Below are 18431 nucleotides of genomic sequence, written 5' to 3' on the forward strand. Positions count from 1 at the left end.
ACGAGTAGTATAGGCTACACAGCTCGTATTAATATCAGTATTGTCTCGTATAGGTCATGCGACTCATTTAAGAATCTGGTCAAACACCTTTTCTGACATGCTGGTGTGTTGTTAAAGTGCGAAAGTCTATACGACTCGTATAAGTTATACGAGTCGTATGAAGGGTGTTTGAATTTTGGAGCTAGGTGTCCTGTTAGCATGGCCCAACTATGAAACCTTGAGGACTAAAAGATAATTAGACTGTTTGTAGAGGCCCTATCTGGAGAAGGGGACAAAGACAGACATGTTGCAAATGTGATGTTTTATTGAATTAAAAACGGTTATATTTTAATCTTCAACTTAAAGCAGATGTGTATGAACACAGCTTCCAGACTGTCTTTATACGCAAAAGGCTAAGAGCATTAAAGACCCACAGCATTTTTCGTTTTCTTTTTAACCGATCAGGTACTCTTTTCTCCCTCTTTTGTTCTTTAATGCCATTTAATTTCCATAGTCTATCATAATTGCTCAGTCAAAACAGTTTTAATGTGTTTGATTACGACTAATAAGTTAATAAATGTTCCTTTAATCTTGATTGATTCAACCAAAATAAAGAAAAGATTAAAACTTTTGTGCAAATTCACTTCTAGAATAAGGATTTGTATAGGTGTATGTGATCAAGTTAAAGATTTGTTTATCTTCTTGAAGTCAACCTCTTGCAGAAGTTGAAAATTAAAAATGCCAAAATTAGGGGTTATGATCTTATCAATCTTGTTCTTGTCAAATTTCAATATTTATTATAGAAAAGGATCTACATTTTCTCATAAATTGGTAAAACCTGGTATCATACTACATTCCCAATTATGGTTTCATCGAATTCATGTGCTTTCCGAAAGGTGACATAACAAGATTCTTGAATGTAATTCTGTATTTCTGTCCAAAGATTGATTTTGAATCTAAATTTGGTCAAAGTCAGCATGCCCATCTGCAAAAACTTTTGAGTTTGATTAAAGTCTGTCTCTTTTAACTTACTTATTGTATAATTGTATTTGATAAATGACAAGTCAATGTATAGGTTTTTAGTTGAACGTTGACCAAGTCAACATACCCGATTTGCAAAATCATACATTGGTTTTACTTCAATTGTTGGTTTATCATGAATGCAGGGATTCAGTTAAAATGGAAGGTGGTTTGGATATAAAAAAGGACCAGTCTCCATGGAAGCCGGTGCTAGAAGAGTTTACATATAGAGAAAATACAGCTCCTTTTAATAGTTGTCATGCTTCTACAATAGTTGAGGTATAAGACTTTTTAGTTAAATCATTTTTTGCATACAGGGAAAAATTGTAAGTTTCGGTCATTCAGAACGTTTATCGGTTGTTTCAGGTTGATAAAGACTGCTTTTTGGTAGCATACTTTGGTGGTTCATACGAGGGGGCTCCCGATGTCAAAATTTGGTTACAGTTGCACAAGGTATTGCCAAAACATAAAGAACTAATTTAAATCGTTAATTTTTTATCATTGGTCATAGTTTTTAAAATTTGTATTTCTTAAACAAATTTGTATGCTATGTACATAAAAAACCTTATAACTAATTTGTTCATTTATTTTTTTTCTTTTTTAACTTTTAATAGTTTATCTGCACATGTGCAGGTCATGCCTAGGTAATATAATGTACAAATGTCTTACACATGTGTAGAATCTCTATATAAACGAAATTTTTTGTTGATATATATTCATTTGATAAGTAGGCATTGTTTTCAAGTATTTTCTTTGTGCAGGATGGTTACTGGCATGCACCGGTTATTGCTGATGAGCAAGAAGGCGTGCCAATGTGGAATCCTGTACTATTTAAGCTTCCATCTAACGAGTTGCTTCTCTTCTATAAGATCGGACAAGAAGTACAAAAGTACATTTTTCACTTCTATTGATTTTTTTAATGTTATTTTGAATAAATAAGATTTTATAGATGGAATTGTTGCTTTAGATGGAGTGGCAGTATGAAGAGGTCGTACAATGGAGGTTTAACTTGGGGCAAGAGAGAACAACTTCCTCCTGGCATCCTAGGACCAATAAAGAACAAGGTTGAACATTCGGTTTGCGTTAAAGGGATACCAAATTATGATATTAAATCATTAATCTTATTTTTTTTATTTTATTTGTGCAGCCTATCTTACTTAAAAATGGGAAATTACTATGTGGTTCATCTGTCGAGAGCTGGAACTCATGGGGTGCATGGATCGAGGTTATAAACTTATAAGTTATAAGATAGACCCTTAAAAGTTGAATCAGTGCGAGTCAACTCACTTTGACTTTATGACTTGATAAACAGATGACTGCAGATTCAGGCAGATCATGGAAGAAGTACGGGCCGATATATATACGAAACGAGTCACTCAGTGTGATCCAACCGGTTCCTTACAAGACTGCAAATGGAAACCTACGTGTTCTGTTAAGATCGTTTGATGGCATTGGTCGAGTTTGCATGTCGGAATCCGTTGATGGCGGTGAAACATGGAGTTTTGTGGTCCCCACTGACCTGCCTAACCCAAATTCAGGTTTAAACATAATAACGTTATTTTCTTCAAAATCACTCGTTCTTGATCGGTTCTTGTTCACTGTGAGATGATAGGAATTGATGGTGTAAAGTTAAAAGATGGGCGGGTGTTGCTTGCGTATAACACAATCTCGAGGGCCGTGCTGAAAGTTGCCACGTCAGCAGATGATGGAGATTCGTGGCAAGATGTTGTGACATTGGAGGACACTGAAGGAATGGAGTTTTCATATCCGGCTGTTATTCAATCAAGTGATGGATGTGTTCATATCACATATACATATAACCGGACTCAAATTAAGGTATGATGTTTTTGTTTGTAGTCGTGAAAGCCTTTTTTGTTGCAAGTTTGGAAATTTGCTGATTGTTTTATCGTTGTTTCCAGCATGTTGTTCTTCTACCAAAACTTTAGATACAAGATTCAACCCTACAAGATCTCAGAAGGGTTCGTATGACGAGTAAGAATCCTTGATGTGAAACCGTGATGCAATGTCAGATTGTTTAAACATGATTATTGGTGTCAGTATAGGATTGTTTGATGTGGGCAAGTGTTAAAATAAGGCTGTCTTATATCATGCACATATGCAACCTTCTATCTAGGGGTGGTGCAATGGTAATTGTGAAACTATAAATTCGTGGTTTGGTTTTATGTTTCTTGAAAACCAAAGACAAAATAACCGACAAAACCGAAAACTGACCCAGACTAATGATCGATGGTTAGGTCAGTATCGGACTTTCATTGCACTCGCTATAGCAAACAAAAAAAAATGGAAAGCCCAAAAAGTATATGTATAGTTGTAATATGCTTGAAAGAACATCAACACATGTTTGTTTCATTGATTAGATAATAAAATGAATAAGCATTTCAAAAATTTCCGGTTTAACTTTTTTATTGAACTTTGGCGAGATAATAAAGGGAAAAAGCTTTTCAAAAATTATTCCGTTAAATTTAAGTTAAAATATAAAGAAAAAGAAAAACTAAAAAAGAACCATTTAAAAGTTTGAAACTTTCAGGTTTCAACGCATATCACGCCTAGTGATGAACTTTACAAGATCTAAAGATAGAACCAACCGGATGATATCACAAATACATAAAACTCAACTTGATGACACTTGTCCTGTTGATTTGGAACTTTATGATGAAAATTACATTAACAAGGACAGAACCAGTCAAATGATGCCACGTATAACAGTTTTACGGATAATCCATGAAAATTACATGATTTTTCCCCTTTCTTTTTCTCCCTTGTGATGAAGGTGATGAGCAATCCATCAAAAATTGAACGAGGCCAAAACCCTGCAGACATTTTGACCAAACTATAATAAGCGAATCTAATACTAGACGTAATTACGAATCCTAGCTCATTTTTAACCAGTTCAAGATATTTTTGAAAAATTTTAACACCAATAAGTCTAGTACTACAGCATTTAATTGTGGCTGGTATATACAATATTGGGATTGATTTGCAAGATGAAAGTGCTATATAGCAGGTGGAGCTGGTTGGGTTATTGATCATGGTGACAAGGAAGTAATAAGGTTGCACCATCATAAAGAAGTAGATAGTGGAAACATTTAACACATAGTTTCATCTATGTCCCATATTTGGGGTTTATTGATTTCTGACCGAGATTTAGAATATTTGGTAAGATTCATGATTTATATATTTATGAACCTAACGTAACACTGTTTGAAATGGGAAATTAATTGCTTTGGTATAAAACTTCTCAAATATACTCGGGTTATCTGCCTCGAATAATCTAAGCCCGTTGGCCGATGAGTATGAATAAGTGGATGACCCCCACAATCCGATGTGGCATACCCTCCCTCACGTGAGACCCGAAACCACCCCCCCCCCCCCTAAACATCATTTTACTACTGAAATGTTCTCCACACTTCTTATTTGGGGGGAGAATAAACATTTCTTTCTTCTGTTTTTCTTATTTTTTTAGTTATTTATGTTATTATATAAGAGCATTCCCAGTAAACTCTTCAAATTATATGAGGGAGTTCTTCATATTTTAAAGATGGTTAAAAATGATTGTGAGAAGAGAAGAGAAAAAATGTTATTGTTCATGGTTTCACTTCTATAATTTTATAATGTTTTTTTAAAGTGATTGTGAGTGAATAAGAGAGAAAAGGTAATGATAAAAGTATAAAAATATATTATTTAATTAAAAATGAGAAAGAAAATATAGTGTTTTAAGTATAATTATAGAGATAAGATGAAGAATGGACTATAATCCTCATTTAGGGATAGAGCCAATAAATTTTATTTTTTTTTAGTTATTTATATAATATAATAGTAGAGAATGTAAAGAGGTAGGTCCCAGCAGAGCCTAGTTGGACCCGCAGACTCACCTCAAAGAGGGACGTCTGCGCAGTTGAACCCGCAAGACTCACCTTCAACAGGGACGTCTGCGCAAAGGCTAAACTCGCAACCCCTTGAAGAGGGACGTCTGCGCAGAAACCAACTTGGCCCGCAGGACCCACCATGCTCAGAGACGTGACGTCCTTACGCGCAGTACGCAAGCTGTTCCCGCAGGAAAAGCCTCCCAATGGTGAAGTACTCCGCCTGTTCCCGCAGATGCGGATACAAGCTATCAGGTAAGGCTACCTGCGCAGCAAGGCTACACGCACAAGGCACTTAACTCTTAAATAATTCAGTAATGTCACCTGAAGAAGGAGTGAGCAAGCCGGGAACACTCCCGCACAAAGCCGGGAAAACTCCCGCCCAAATAAGCCAGTCCGTACGATACTGGAGGATCTTTTGTACTGTACCTGACGAGGTATGGACAAAAGATCTGACCAAAGATACGACAGCTCACTGACAACAGTATGACGAGCAGCACGCTCTTGTACTGTATGTCACTATTAGCCGCTGCCTACTCACCAACCTGTCGGAGGACGTGCATAGCCTGCAGTTGGTGGAACAGGAATAGTACACAGCCGGCCTGGTCACTATCAGCCGCTGCCTACCCACCAACCACCAGCATGGCATGTGCGTAGCCCACAGTTAGCAGAACAGGAACACTATTCAGCCGGCTGTACCTGCTTGGAAACCTACCCTCGGCTATAAATACTCCAACACCTTGGAATGGTATCATCTGATCTCATATCTCATATCTTGATATATTACCTGATATCTGCTCTAGTCATTCTCTTAATATACACTTATATTCAAGAGCAATCTAGTCTGATTCTCACGCCGGAGGATGGTCACAAGGAGGTACCCCCCCCCCCCCTTCTCAGTGACGAGCTCACGGTGTCTGTTTTGCAGGTTATCAGAAGAACCATCTTCGCCGGATCTAACCCCTCGTGGGAAACATCTATTTAACCCCCAGATTGTCCATAATCTGCCCGGGGTCGATTAGTGTTTCTTCATTGGCGCCATCCGTGCATAAAAGCTAGAACTAATTTATTCAGTTTTCTCAAACTTCTGGAAAGATGGTTAAGGTTACTTTGTTGCCAAAGCCAGCGAATAACCAAGAAACACCGGTAACCACAACCCCAGCTACTGGGGGGAACACCGGCGAATACACACATTTTACGAACACTACCCCGGTTACCCGAGCCGGGGCAAGTGCAGTAAACAATCCTCCCCTGGGATTCATTGATACCCAGGTGGAAAGACAACAGACGAGGCCCCCCCCGCCAAACACTTGAACAAGTTAAAGCGTGGGCGGAAAAACGTCAAAGGGAATTCCAAGCTGAGTTGGATGAACGCTTGCGTTCACTCCAACAGGCTGACGAATTCGGAAGCACTCAACAGCTCAACATGAGCAATGAGTGCGAGTACTTGGACGATGATTCGGAGGAATCCGACACCGACGCAAACCCACGCCATAGGGCGAAAGGGAAGCGTAAGGAAACGGACTTCCAATCGAGAAGGAATTTTGGAGAAACCTTCAAACCAAAAAACGCGGGTGGAAACCCAAGTGACTTCTCTAAAACCTTCAGACCAACCGCTGCAAATGCGGGAACCTCCAAGTTTGCAAGGGACATTGCGGAAGCAATCGCCCCAAGAAGTGCCAAACAGATGTCAAACATCGGCACCTATGATGGTATATCTGACCCAGACGATCATTTGAACAGATTCATAGCGGGGGCAACCGTCAGCAACTTGACGGAACCCACGTGGTGTTATATGTTCTAGATGACGCTGGTTGGAGCAGCCAGAGCGTGGTTCGACCATCTACCGGTCCACCACATCTACGATTGGGCAGACTTCCAACAGAAGTTTAGCCAACACTTCAGCCAACAAAGAAAGTATACCGAAGAGCAATGGACAATCCTCAATTGCATTCGAGAGGAAGATGAATCTTTGCTAGACTTCATCACTCGCTTCAACTCAAAGAAGCTAAGTCTGGGTAATATTAGCGAAGATCTTATTCGCGCTGCTTTCATCCAGGGCACAAAAGACCCAGAGCTCATCCGCACCTTAACGGGTAAAGATGGCATGCCATCCACATGGGATGCCATCATGACAGCAGCTAAACGCTTCGCGGAAACGGAAAAGCAACTGGGTAGAGATCTTCCCCAAAGCACAAACCTCTACACCCAGAAAACAAGAGAAAACAATGTCCTTACCGCCCGACTAAACAAAAAAAGGAAGCTAGGCATTTGGCAGTCAAGGGTAAACTTTGACACTTCATCCGGCTCGCACCCTCGGTTAGGCGGAAAGGATAACATGCAGTCGTCGAACCGGAACTCCAGATGGACGCCACTCACCAAAAGCGTCACCGAGATATTCGACACCGAGAGACTCCCATGGCCAAAGGCTCCAATAATCCGAGAGCGTCACAACGCTGATCAGAGCAAATTCTGTGACTTCCACAGGACAAGAGGCCACAACACCGAGGAATGCGTAGACTTGAAGGACATCGTCGAAGCATTTGTCAGAGATGGGATGCTCACGCACCTCGTGGCGTAATGAACGCTGAGCAGGCTAATGCGTGTAGAACCCCAGTTGGGGAAAACACGAATAAAACTGCAGCTTCAATATCGGAGACTACATACTGCGTAAACAACGAGATTCCGAACCAAGTGCATATCGGCTCGAAAGGCTCGATGACACTCCCAAGAACATGGAATGGAGCTCAATTACACAGTCTGCATGTAGATCAATTCCAAACTTGTAAAAGAAAAGGCCCAGAGCCACTTCTAATGGAAATGATTCTCCTTATCACATTGACGCTGATGGTCTTACATTTATGCTTAATGAGCTTTCCACACTGATATGCCGGTCTTCACCGCATACATAAGTGGGAAAACAAGTCGTTGCATGTGAAAGGCGGCAAAACCCGCATAAACACAGAACGATAAATTTCTACACAAAAAACGGCAAACCTTCACGCAGGTCAGTCATAGGTGAAGTTCGGTCATCCCACTAAATGAAAGTGCCGGTCCTACCCGCACAAATCATGATAGAGGAAACCGAACCTATTGACAACCGCGCATGGAACGGTTAATTTATTCAAAACACTGATATGCCGGTTTTCACCGCATAAATAAGTGTGAAGAAATCGTTGCGTGTGGAAGGCGGCAAAACCCGCATAAACACAAAAAACGGCAAACCTTCACGCAGGTCAGTCATAGGTGAAGTTCGGTCATCCCACTAAATGAAGTGCCGGGCCTAACCGCACAAATCATGATAGAGGAAACGGAACTTTAACCTATTGACAACCGCGCGTCGAACGGTTAACTTATTCAGAACACTTAGAAAATATCTTCAAGGATAAAATGAGGAAAACCTCCACGCAGGTCAGATATAGGTAAAGTTTAGCCATCCTACTAAGTGCAAGTGACGGTCTTACCCGCACAATCACGAAAGAGGAAGGAAAACTTTAACCTATTATCGGCCACGTTAATGGGTTAACTTATTTAAAGTACTTAAGAAATTGCTAAGTTAAACTAAAGTATGCACAAGCGAATCATATATTGTTTATGCGGCAAAACAAGTGCCAAATTAAACTATAATATGCATGAGCAAGTCGTATAACGTTTATAAAGCAAGAGTGACGGTCCTACCCGCACAAAGGATTTACATTCTATAAAAATTCAAGTATTACAAGAATGGCCGGGTATCTACCCGCCTACAAGAGTGTAAATCTATACAAAAACATAAACCTATCCTAACAGTGGAAAGGGATCTAAAGGTTCAAGCTTCAGGACCACTTCCTCCAAACCCACTTGTACCCGCACCATCACTTGGCTGTGGCGGTTCAAGGAAGGTCTTGAGAATGGTTAACCCATCATCAGCAGCAGCAACTTCGTTCACCTTCTCCACCACTGGATGCGGGAAGGCAGCATACTGGTTCACTGCTTGGTCATAAGCAGCTTCAGTATCCACATCATATAAAGGGAAGTTGGAAGGCGGGATGCCCTTCTCAACGAACCCTAGACCAAGCAGGAAGCCTGCCTTTTCCCCATCCTCATGAGAAGCGTTGAGGGCTGCGCTCATGGCATCGTCGTATGATGTGTCCGTGAAGACCCGATGCACAACCTACAAAACAAAATACAAGTATCAAAACCTTTTCTAAGTATAAAGAAAAGCGTGAAGACATTATGAAGCTAAGCTTACCTGCGACAACGCTTCTCGTAGAAGCCATTCCTTGGTAACCAGAGCCTCCTGGAGGGCAGCTTGAGCTTGGTTACGGGCGCGTTCGGCTTCACTTTTATTAAGGTTGGCAAGCAACACTTCTTTAGCCGCAGCCTCTTCGACGCCCTTAAGCTTACGCTCAGTATGGTCAAGCACGCCCCTCTGGTCCAAGATCTCCTGGAGCTTCTTGGCGTCTTCCATGGCCAAGGCATCATGAGCCTGTTGGAGCCTCTCTAGTTTGGCTTTAAGTTCCTCATTCTCGAGGCGTAGAGGCTCAGCAACAGCTTCAGCCTTGGTGGCCCTCTCAGTTGCGTTCCGTGCAGTCTCCTTAGCCAGCCGAAGCTGTTCGTTAACAGCTTGGGCAGTCTTGGAATGGGCCTCGAGACGGGCCTGAACTTCAACCTCAAGGGCCTTGAAGGCCTTCTCCTTCTCCGCAGCAACAGCGGAGAGCCTCCTGTTCTCCTCTCGGACAGCCCGCGCCTGAGCTACTTCTTGGATCCGAGCTGCCTTTAACTTGTCGTTTTCACGACAAAGCAGCTCGACGCGCGGCTGCATCCGGGCTAGGAGAATCCGGAGCTCATTTGTCAACCTACCCTCAGGTAGGTTGACCAAGCCCACCGTCATGGGTCCGGAGGTGCTCCTCCCCGCTCCACCCTGGAATGCGGTAGCATCCACGCCTGCACAAAGAAGATATATAAGTATAATGGCGGAAAGATATGAAGTTAAAAGTAAAGGAAGTTTGTACTTACGGGTCCTTTTGAGCTTGAAGGTGCGAACGGGCGGGGACGAACCCGATGGAGCCGGCCTTTTCATACCGGTCACCGTCGTCGTCCTGGGCTGCTCGGAGGTGACAGTCGTCTCAGCCTCCGGAGCAGTGGTCTCAACACCATCTGGGTTCCCCGCCGCCTCCTCGCTCTCGGTCTCCGAGTTTGACCGGTTCCCCTGATCGGCGGTGGAGGCAACCTTCGCCTTGCCCTTTCCGCCAGCAGCCTTCTTCTTACGCGTCAAGAAATGACCGTCTGCGGATTCCTCATCAGAAGATGACAGAATTAGAGGAATTCCAGCAGAGGTTTCAGCATTGAGAGGGCGAGGGTTAAATAACTCCTTACCTGGCCGCTTGGCGCTCAGAATCGGGTGGCCCGGCGGGTAGACCTCCACAAACCGATCCCTCGTTTGCTCCAAGATGGGCAACTCGTTCTCATCAAGAGCACGGGTACCCATCCGAGCGGGACCATCAGCTTCCCGCGGATACAGAAGCGATTGCAAATTGTTTCCCTCTGAAAACAAAAGAAAAAACAATTTAGCGGAAAACCCTAAATTAGCAAAAAGATGTGAAGCATACCGTAAGGGATAGAGTTCAAACCGTATTCAAGGACGATGGGAATCTGCGGCGCCTCCGCCCCAGCATTCTTCCACACCCGGCTCATCCCGAGCATCACCATCCCGGACTCCGCAAAGCGGTAAACCGGAGACTGGATCTGGGAAATCTTGGCGAACCATTCCGCCTCCTCATAGTTGGAGGCGTGAAGGTTCGGGAGAGCTCTCCCGTTTTTAAACGTCATCACTATCGGGACGACGCGAGCGAAGATATAAAAGAACTCCCGCTTCCAAGACCGAAGACTGCGCTCGGTTGCGCAGATCTTCAGACCCTTGATCCGATTAACCAAGGTGTACCACCCCTGGATGCACCTCCAGGAGTAGAAGGTCATCAACCGATCAACGTGGGCTCCACACTCAGAATGAGGCACACCCACTCAAAGTGGCGGATCTTGGCGATCGCCATCGGGTGTAGCTCCGTCAAATGCACATCGTGCCTCTCCAAGACACGGTATACAAACTTCTTCAATGGGAACCTGAGATTCCCATAAACGAGGAATGCAGCATACACCCCTATTTTGCCCTTGGGGGCATCGTACACCGTCTGGTGTGGTTCCGGAAACTCAGGCTCGAACGGCTCGAGCATGAACTTCCGGACGATGTACTGATAAAGCTCGGTGGGAAGAGCACACTGGCATTCGCCAGCAGTGCTCTTATCGTCTTTATCAGACGTAGACGTTGGGATCTCGACGTACACGTCAGGTTCCTCGGCGGCAGCCTCAAAATCGTGAGTAGAAGACATGGTTTGGAGGTAAAGGAAAACGATTTCAGGAGAATGCTTGGCAGAAAGTTAAGAGTATTTGCCGGAAATCGTTTAGAAGAAGAAGAGAAAAGTGAAAGTGTGGATTAAGATGCACCCTCTCCCCCTTTATATACTCATCGCAATAAATGCGATGAATTTAATGCGGAAGAAAGAGAAATCGCAGGTGCAATGAAACTATGACACGTGGCAAAGACCAAGATGGCAACAGCTGTTGAAAGGACGCACGCCATAAATTTCGCGGCCACGCGCCCGAAAACTCGCGCCCACGCGCCTGAAAAAGCGTCTGGAATGACCATATACTGTCACGTCGCCATAACTTCCTGCACGTCCTGAAACTGTCAGAAGAAACCGTCGGACTACTCAACCGTCCTTTCAACAGTTGGGACTGTTTTTATCCTTTCACCAACTCTTCGAATTTCAAAAAATTCAAAAAGATTCAAAAGTAAGCGGGAATATACCCCTTACCTTGGCAACCAAGTAACTATAAGACAGGTGCGAGTACAGTGTTAAGGAAAAACCCTTCACATACTTAGCACCTGCAGGGAATTGAAGCCAATAATACCTCGGCAACCAAGTAACCATAAGACGGATGCGGGTACAGTGTCACGGCAAAACCCTTCACATTCTTAGCACCCGCAGGGAATTGAAGCCAGGAATACCTTGGAAGTAAAGTAACTATAAGACAAGTGCGGGTACAGTGTCAAGGCAAAACCCTTCACATACCTAGCACTCCGCAGGGAATTGAAACCAAGAAGGATCTCCTGGGCCATGCTTGCAGAAACGGGAATAACATCCCCGCATAGCGGGAACATCGAGAACTAGATTGTTTGAAGCTCCAAGATGGAATTGGTTGTTTAACATAATTGATCACTATGTTCAAAATTACCAAAACCTCATGGAGAATCTACACAATTGGAACTCAACGCTCCTGACTTGCGAGGAGGTTACAGACCTACCCGCATCATACCCAAAGATCAAGCAGAAAAGTCGGGAATTTCTGCACGTGACATTATGACTTCCGCGGGAAGAATCCCCATGGAAAACCTTAAAACTAAACCCTTTTCAAAACCCTTTGCTTAAGTCCAAAAGTTCACCTCACTTATTAACAATTCATGAGAAGAACATTGGACTGGGGGGACTTGAAGAGGTAGGTCCCAGCAGAGCCCAGTTGGACCCGCAGACTCACCTCAAAGAGGGACGTCTGCGCAGTTGAACCCGCAAGACTCACCTTCAACAGGGACGTCTGCGCAAAGGCTAAACTCGCAACCCCTTGAAGAGGGACGTCTGCGCAGAAACCAACTGGGCCCGCAGGACCCACCATGCTCAGAGACGTGACGTCCTTACGCGCAGTACGCAAGCTGTTCCCGCAGGAAAAGCCTCCCAATGGTGAAGTACTCCGCCTGTTCCCGCAGCTGCGGATACAAGCCATCAGGGAAGGCTACCTGCGCAGCAAGGCTACACGCACAAGGCACTTAACTCTTAAATAATTCAGTAATGTCACCTGAAGAAGGAGTGAGCAAGCCGGGAACACTCCCGCACAAAGCCGGGAAAACTCCCACCCAAATAAGCCAGTCCGTACGATACTGGAGGATCTTTTGTACTGTACCTGACGAGGTATGGACAAAAGATCTGACCAAAGATACGACAGCTCACTGACAACAGTATGACGAGCAGCACGCTCTTGTACTGTATGTCACTATTAGCCGCTGCCTACTCACCAACCTGTCGGAGGACGTGCATAGCCTGCAGTTGGTGGAACAGGAATAGTACACAGCCGGCCTGGTCACTATCAGCCGCTGCCTACCCACCAACCACCAGCATGGCATGTGCGTAGCCCACAGTTGGCAGAACAGGAACACTATCAGCCGGCTGTACCTGCTTGGAAACCTACCTTCGGCTATAAATACTCCAACACCTTGGAATGGTATCATCTGATCTCATATCTCATATCTTGATATATGATCTGATATCTGCTCTAGTCATTCTCTTAATATACACTTATATTCAAGAGCAATCTAGTCTGATTCTCACACCGGAGGGTGGTCACAAGGAGGTACCCCCCCCCCTTTTCAGTGACGAGCTCACGGTGTCTGTTTTGCAGGTTATCAGAAGAACCATCTTCGCCGGATCTAACCCCTCGTGGGAAACATCTATTTAACCCCCAGATTGTCCATAATCTGCCCGGGGTCGATTAGTGTTTCTTCAGAATGGAAGGGAATGACCATAACACATCTTGAGGGATGCGTTTAAACAATAAATAAAAAGCTGACGTGAAACATCCACGGTGAATGATGAGGAAGGACTCAAATGAGTATGCACTTTAGCCTAAAATTGTCCTAGGACACTTGCAGCCCAGATGGTAGGGATGTCGCCGTCTCAGAAAGATACATTTTGACAAATATTCAAGAACAATATAACTTAACCATGTGTATATGCTCTGTACAAGAGATTATGTGTCTACATCTGCATTTTTACCAACAAAAGAACCTAAAAACACGTTTTAAAAGCTTGTTTCAAAAGACACTCCAGACCCCGTGGTCTTTGGAACTTGAGTTGAAGCAGATTCAAGCCCATGAAGCATCTTGATCACATCTACAGTATCATCAAGATAGTATTTTGCCATACTCGGTTTCTGCCCAACCGTGCACGCAAACACTTCGGCTATTCCACGGTTCACAACCGAACTAGAGATCTTCTCGAACATGTCCTCATCTGACCGATCATCTCCAATGCATAACACGAAATCCAAAGGCTTTCCCTTACTTTGCATGCTTGCAATTAGGCTTTCCACCACTACTCCTTTGCTCACACCCTTCAAATATCAACATTCAACAACATTAATTAATTGAAGTTACATAAACGGGAACAGACATCAACATTCAACAACATTAAATGATGTTATTTTAGGATGGAACACATAGTGACAGATCCATAAACTCTTGGACGGGTGGTGAAAATCGATTGGGCTAAAACGGATCGGTTATAAATAAATGTTCATTTTGAAACCTAATATTTGAACTAGAACTGGCATTCAATAAATGTTATAGAATTAACAAATACTAGATTAAAAAGTGGAACAAAATAAAGTTTTGTGTATATAGGGGCTTTACAGTAGTTAACACGACCAATTGAACGAATGACAAAAAGTTACCTGCGGGTTCACTTCGACGATATGTTGTCCTCGTTTCACAACCACGGGCTCGTTGGCTAGCACGCTTTCGAGGTGATCAAGTAGCCCTTTAGCCTGCCACATCTCAAAATCCGGGTCGGCTTCTTGATGATGCCAAACTAAAGCACTCTCCTTTTGCTCTATGAACGAGCCATCGGTTGCTTCTGTGTAATGCTCCATAACTGGTAGAGCCACCTTCTTCCACTCGGCATCCAATGCTAAGCCACCACAACATTCCCAATCCGAGTCACCACTCCACCGAGTCAACCACCCGTGTTCAGCCGATAACCCAAGATTCTTACACGAGTCAAACCACTTGCTTAGCGAATCCTTCCCTCGACCGCTAACAATAAACACCACGTTCTTCGGGTCGTTAGATAGCACATTTAGTATTGAATAACTTCTTTGCTTGGGGTTTTATCAACCGAAGCTTGTGGCATAACTGTACCGTCATAGTCAAGCAAAATCAAACGACTGTTCGTCTTATTATATGCCGAAACAATGTGTTCAACTGATAGTTTCCTGAAGTTCAACCCTAGAGCCACAACACGAAAGCCCAAACCGAACCCGACCCCCCAACATCGTTTGTGAAAATGATCCTTGCATGCCCTCTCGAGGTCTTGATCGAAGCTTTTAGCCCAATAACCAACATCATGAGAACTAACATACTTATAATGCTTCTCGTGTCGCAACCTCTTCTCGTTATCAGGCATCATGATGGCTAAACTCATCGCTTCGGTAACCGAGTCAATGTTCCACGGGTTGACCCGGATTGCCCCACTTAAAGACGGTGAACAACCAATGAACTCCGACACAATAATCACACTTTTTCTACCTTCCGGTTCACTACCCCCTAACGCGCTATCCAGCTCTGAACTACCTTGTCTCGAAACCGTGTACTTGTAAGGCACCAAATTCATACCGTCCCTAACCGCATTCACCACGACACATTCGGATATCGCATAGTATGCAATCTTCTCCTCTGTTGAAACCGGACCATTCACAAACACAATCGGTTCATACCCATTTTTCCCAAACCTCTGGTTAACCTCACTAGCCACTTTTCGCGTCTCGTCCTCAACTTCTTGAATGTCATGACCCCGGCTTCGAGCCTGATTCACAATCTGAACCAATACCACCGAGCCACGTAACCCGGGATAGTCCTCCAACAACTGACCCATGGCTAAAAACTTCAAACTAATCCCTTTAAACATATCCATATCATCAACGCCCAAGATCACAACTTTCCCCCCATAAATTTTCTTCAATTCCTCAACTTTTCTCGCGGTTCGGTCCGAAGATTTCCCGGATTCAATCTGGCCCATATGGATCCCAACCGGTAAAATCTTGATACTCACTGTCCTACCATGTAATACTCAAGCCCAATATACCCTCTCTTAGACTTATAATCAAGGCCCAACATTCGACTACAAGACGATAGAAAATGCCTCGCGTAATCAAACGTATGAAACCCTATCAAATCACAATTCAACAAGGCTCGAAGAATCTCGTCTCGAACGGGTAAAGCTCGGTATATCTCGGACGATGCAAACGGGCTGTGCAAGAAAAACCCGACCCGAACCCGATGAAATCTTTTTCGTGAAAAAGTAGGCATCACCATAAGATGATAATCATGTATCCAAACATAATCCTCATCAGGATTAATAACCTCCATCACTTTATCCGCGAATATTTTGTTAGCAGACACATAAGCCTGCCACGCGACCCGATCGAACCGGACCCCATGGGTTCGGGTCACGGGTAGCATGTAATGAAACAAAGGCCATAAATAATGCTTACAAAAGCCATGATAAAATTTATTCTGAATCTCCGAGGATAAGAACGTGGGTACGCACCGAAACTTATCCAGCAACGTTTGACCCACTTCCTCCTGCTCCACGGGTCCACGTCAACATGTAAAGATCCGACATACACGCACTCCACGTCGGACCCAAACCCGGATTTTAACTGGAGCACCAACGCATCCGGGTCGTATTCGAATACCCATTTATTCGTTTCCACGTCTCGGTAGCCTTTCACCGGCAATTGATTCGCAACAATAATCCGACGCTCCGGCGCCGACGACACGACGTCGTTTTCCGATTTGCCGGAAATGTTATCCTCTTCGAATTCGGATAATATTCCGGCCACCGTCATGACTCTGGGTATCCGAGGGCGATCAGTTACAAACGAATAATCGTCTAGGTTAAGCAGATTAAACGAGGATCTTGACAACATTATTTGGGACAAGCAATCGAACGGATTTGTTATTATAAGTGGGTGTTACAGAGATGGGAATAATAAATATTGTAATAATAATAATAATTAGGAGATGGGGGATACATGGGTGATTTGAATTTGAATAAAATGGTGGAGACACAGACGAAGAAGGTGGTGGTGGTGGTATGGTGAAGAGGATAAGAACGAACAAGTAGACACCGACTTTACTTGCTGAAATTAATAAACAACCTATAAATAATAACAGTTATTACTAGAAACAATAAAATGGGTCGGGTTAAGATTTGATTTCACCCGATTGTATCTATCATCAATTCGTTTTCACTTTCTAACTGTAACCGACTCCATCTCCTATAAGTGTTCTGACCGCCTACTTTTTATAGGTGAAGAAACACTAACCGGACCCCGGGCAGATTACTGGTAACCTGGGGGTTGGATAGCTGTTTCCCACGAGGGGTTAGACCCTTGGAAGATGGTTCTTCTGATAACCTGCAAAACAGACACCGTGAGCTCGTCACTGAGAAGGGGGGGGGGGGGTTCCTCCTTGTGACCACCCTCCGGCGTGAGAATCAGACTAGATTGCTCTTTAAATATAAAAGTATATTAAGAGATTGCTAGAGCAGATATCAGGTATAATATGATGATAATGTAGTAAGATATGTTGTTGGATAATACCAGATGATCATACCATTTGGGGTATTTATAGCCGAAGGTAGGTTTCCAAGGAGGTATGGCCGGCTGCAACAGTGTTCCTGTTCATCAACAGTAGCCTACGCACGTGCCCTGCTGGTAGTTGGTGGGTAGGCAGCGGCTGATAGCGACCAGGCCTGCTGTATACTATTCCCTTTCCACCAACTGCCGGCTACGCACGTGGTATGACAGTAGTTGGTGAGTAGGCAGCGGCTTAATAGTGATACAGTACAGGAGCATGCTGCTCGCCATACTGTATCAGTGAGCTGTCGTATCCCTGATCAGATCTTTCGCCCATACCTCGTCAGGTACGGTGAAAGGTCCTTCAGTATAGACTGGCTTATTTGGGCGGGAGTATTCCCCCTCCCGCCTCTGTGCGGGATTGCTCCCGGCTTTGCTCATTCCTTCAGGTGACACTGAACGAGAGCTAAGTACCTAGTGCGTGTAGCCATGCTGCGCGGGTGGCCTTCCCTCATGGCTTGTATCCGAGGCTGCGGGAACAGGCGGAGTCCTTCACCATGGGAGGCATTTCCTGCGTGTGACACCCGGTAAATTCCCAATCCCTTAAACTAAGTAATCAACCTAATAATTAGGTGATTGTAAATACTGTGCGCGCCATGTTAGTCAGCGCGTGCATTTGTTATGTGCGCCCTGCGCGAGCGCGCCATGTTAGTCAGCGCGTGCATTTGTTATGTGCGCCCTGCGCGAGCGCACCATGTTAAGAACCAGCGTGAGCGTATGTTATATGCGCCATGCGTGAATGATTTGGCTTTATGTTTTCATGTAACTTAACGTTAATGTTGTCTATGGGTTGACCATCCCGCATAATGCTAAGGCGGGTGCATCCTACATCGTTTATGCGCGTGCGGAAGGGAACTAACCTCCCCGCATGGCGGGAACGTTGAGAACTAGTTTGTCTGAAGCTCCAAGATGGAATTGACTTCAACATGACTGATCACTATGTTGAAATACCAAGACCACCTGGAGAATCTACAAATGAAACTCAAATGTCCCTAACTGCGAGAAGGTTACGTATCTACCCGCAGCAAAGAAATGTCCTAC

The 18431-nt window shown here is 44.1% G+C and overlaps 2 protein-coding genes and 1 pseudogene across 3 annotated transcripts; 2 read left to right on the forward strand and 1 right to left on the reverse strand.

The window, feature by feature from the left end:
• The first annotated feature begins 404 nt into the window (after positions 1–404).
• On the forward strand, positions 405–2239 carry LOC143534496 (uncharacterized). Its single transcript, XM_077028969.1, has 6 exons — positions 405–444; positions 1146–1278; positions 1366–1452; positions 1761–1888; positions 1967–2063; positions 2147–2239. The coding sequence occupies exons 2-6, from the start codon at positions 1159–1161 to the stop codon at positions 2237–2239; spliced, it is 525 nt and encodes a 174-aa protein (XP_076885084.1). The 5' UTR covers positions 405–444; positions 1146–1158.
• A 72-nt stretch (positions 2240–2311) lies between these two features.
• Positions 2312–3022, forward strand: LOC143534507 (uncharacterized). Its single transcript, XM_077028979.1, has 3 exons — positions 2312–2537; positions 2612–2835; positions 2919–3022. The coding sequence occupies exons 1-3, from the start codon at positions 2312–2314 to the stop codon at positions 2943–2945; spliced, it is 477 nt and encodes a 158-aa protein (XP_076885094.1). The 3' UTR covers positions 2946–3022.
• A 10642-nt stretch (positions 3023–13664) lies between these two features.
• Positions 13665–16679, reverse strand: LOC143535024 (putative alpha,alpha-trehalose-phosphate synthase [UDP-forming] 11; annotated as a pseudogene). Its single transcript, XR_013135645.1, has 2 exons — positions 14424–16679; positions 13665–14084 (listed from the first exon to the last, which is right to left on the reverse strand). The product of XR_013135645.1 is annotated as a putative alpha,alpha-trehalose-phosphate synthase [UDP-forming] 11 (transcript).
• Positions 16680–18431: the final 1752 nt, after the last annotated feature.

The sequence above is a fragment of the Bidens hawaiensis genome, unplaced genomic scaffold (assembly GCF_021521415.1).
Source record: "Bidens hawaiensis isolate Kalapana, Puna unplaced genomic scaffold, B.hawaiensis_p1.1 tig00000760_1, whole genome shotgun sequence".
NCBI lineage: Eukaryota > Viridiplantae > Streptophyta > Magnoliopsida > Asterales > Asteraceae > Bidens > Bidens hawaiensis.

Bases quoted from the DNA above. Each gene is read 5' to 3' on its own strand.
- LOC143534496 (XM_077028969.1), top strand. From the start codon at position 1,159: ATGGAAGGTGGTTTGGATATAAAAAAGGACCAGTCTCCATGGAAGCCG. The intron at 1,453-1,760 runs GTATTGCCAAAA...TTCTTTGTGCAG, and splicing joins TTTGGTTACAGTTGCACAAG to GATGGTTACTGGCATGCACC. The intron at 2,064-2,146 runs GTTGAACATTCG...TTATTTGTGCAG, and splicing joins TAGGACCAATAAAGAACAAG to CCTATCTTACTTAAAAATGG.
- LOC143534507 (XM_077028979.1), top strand. From the start codon at position 2,312: ATGACTGCAGATTCAGGCAGATCATGGAAGAAGTACGGGCCGATATAT. The intron at 2,538-2,611 runs GTTTAAACATAA...GTGAGATGATAG, and splicing joins CCTGCCTAACCCAAATTCAG to GAATTGATGGTGTAAAGTTA. The intron at 2,836-2,918 runs GTATGATGTTTT...CGTTGTTTCCAG, and splicing joins ATAACCGGACTCAAATTAAG to CATGTTGTTCTTCTACCAAA.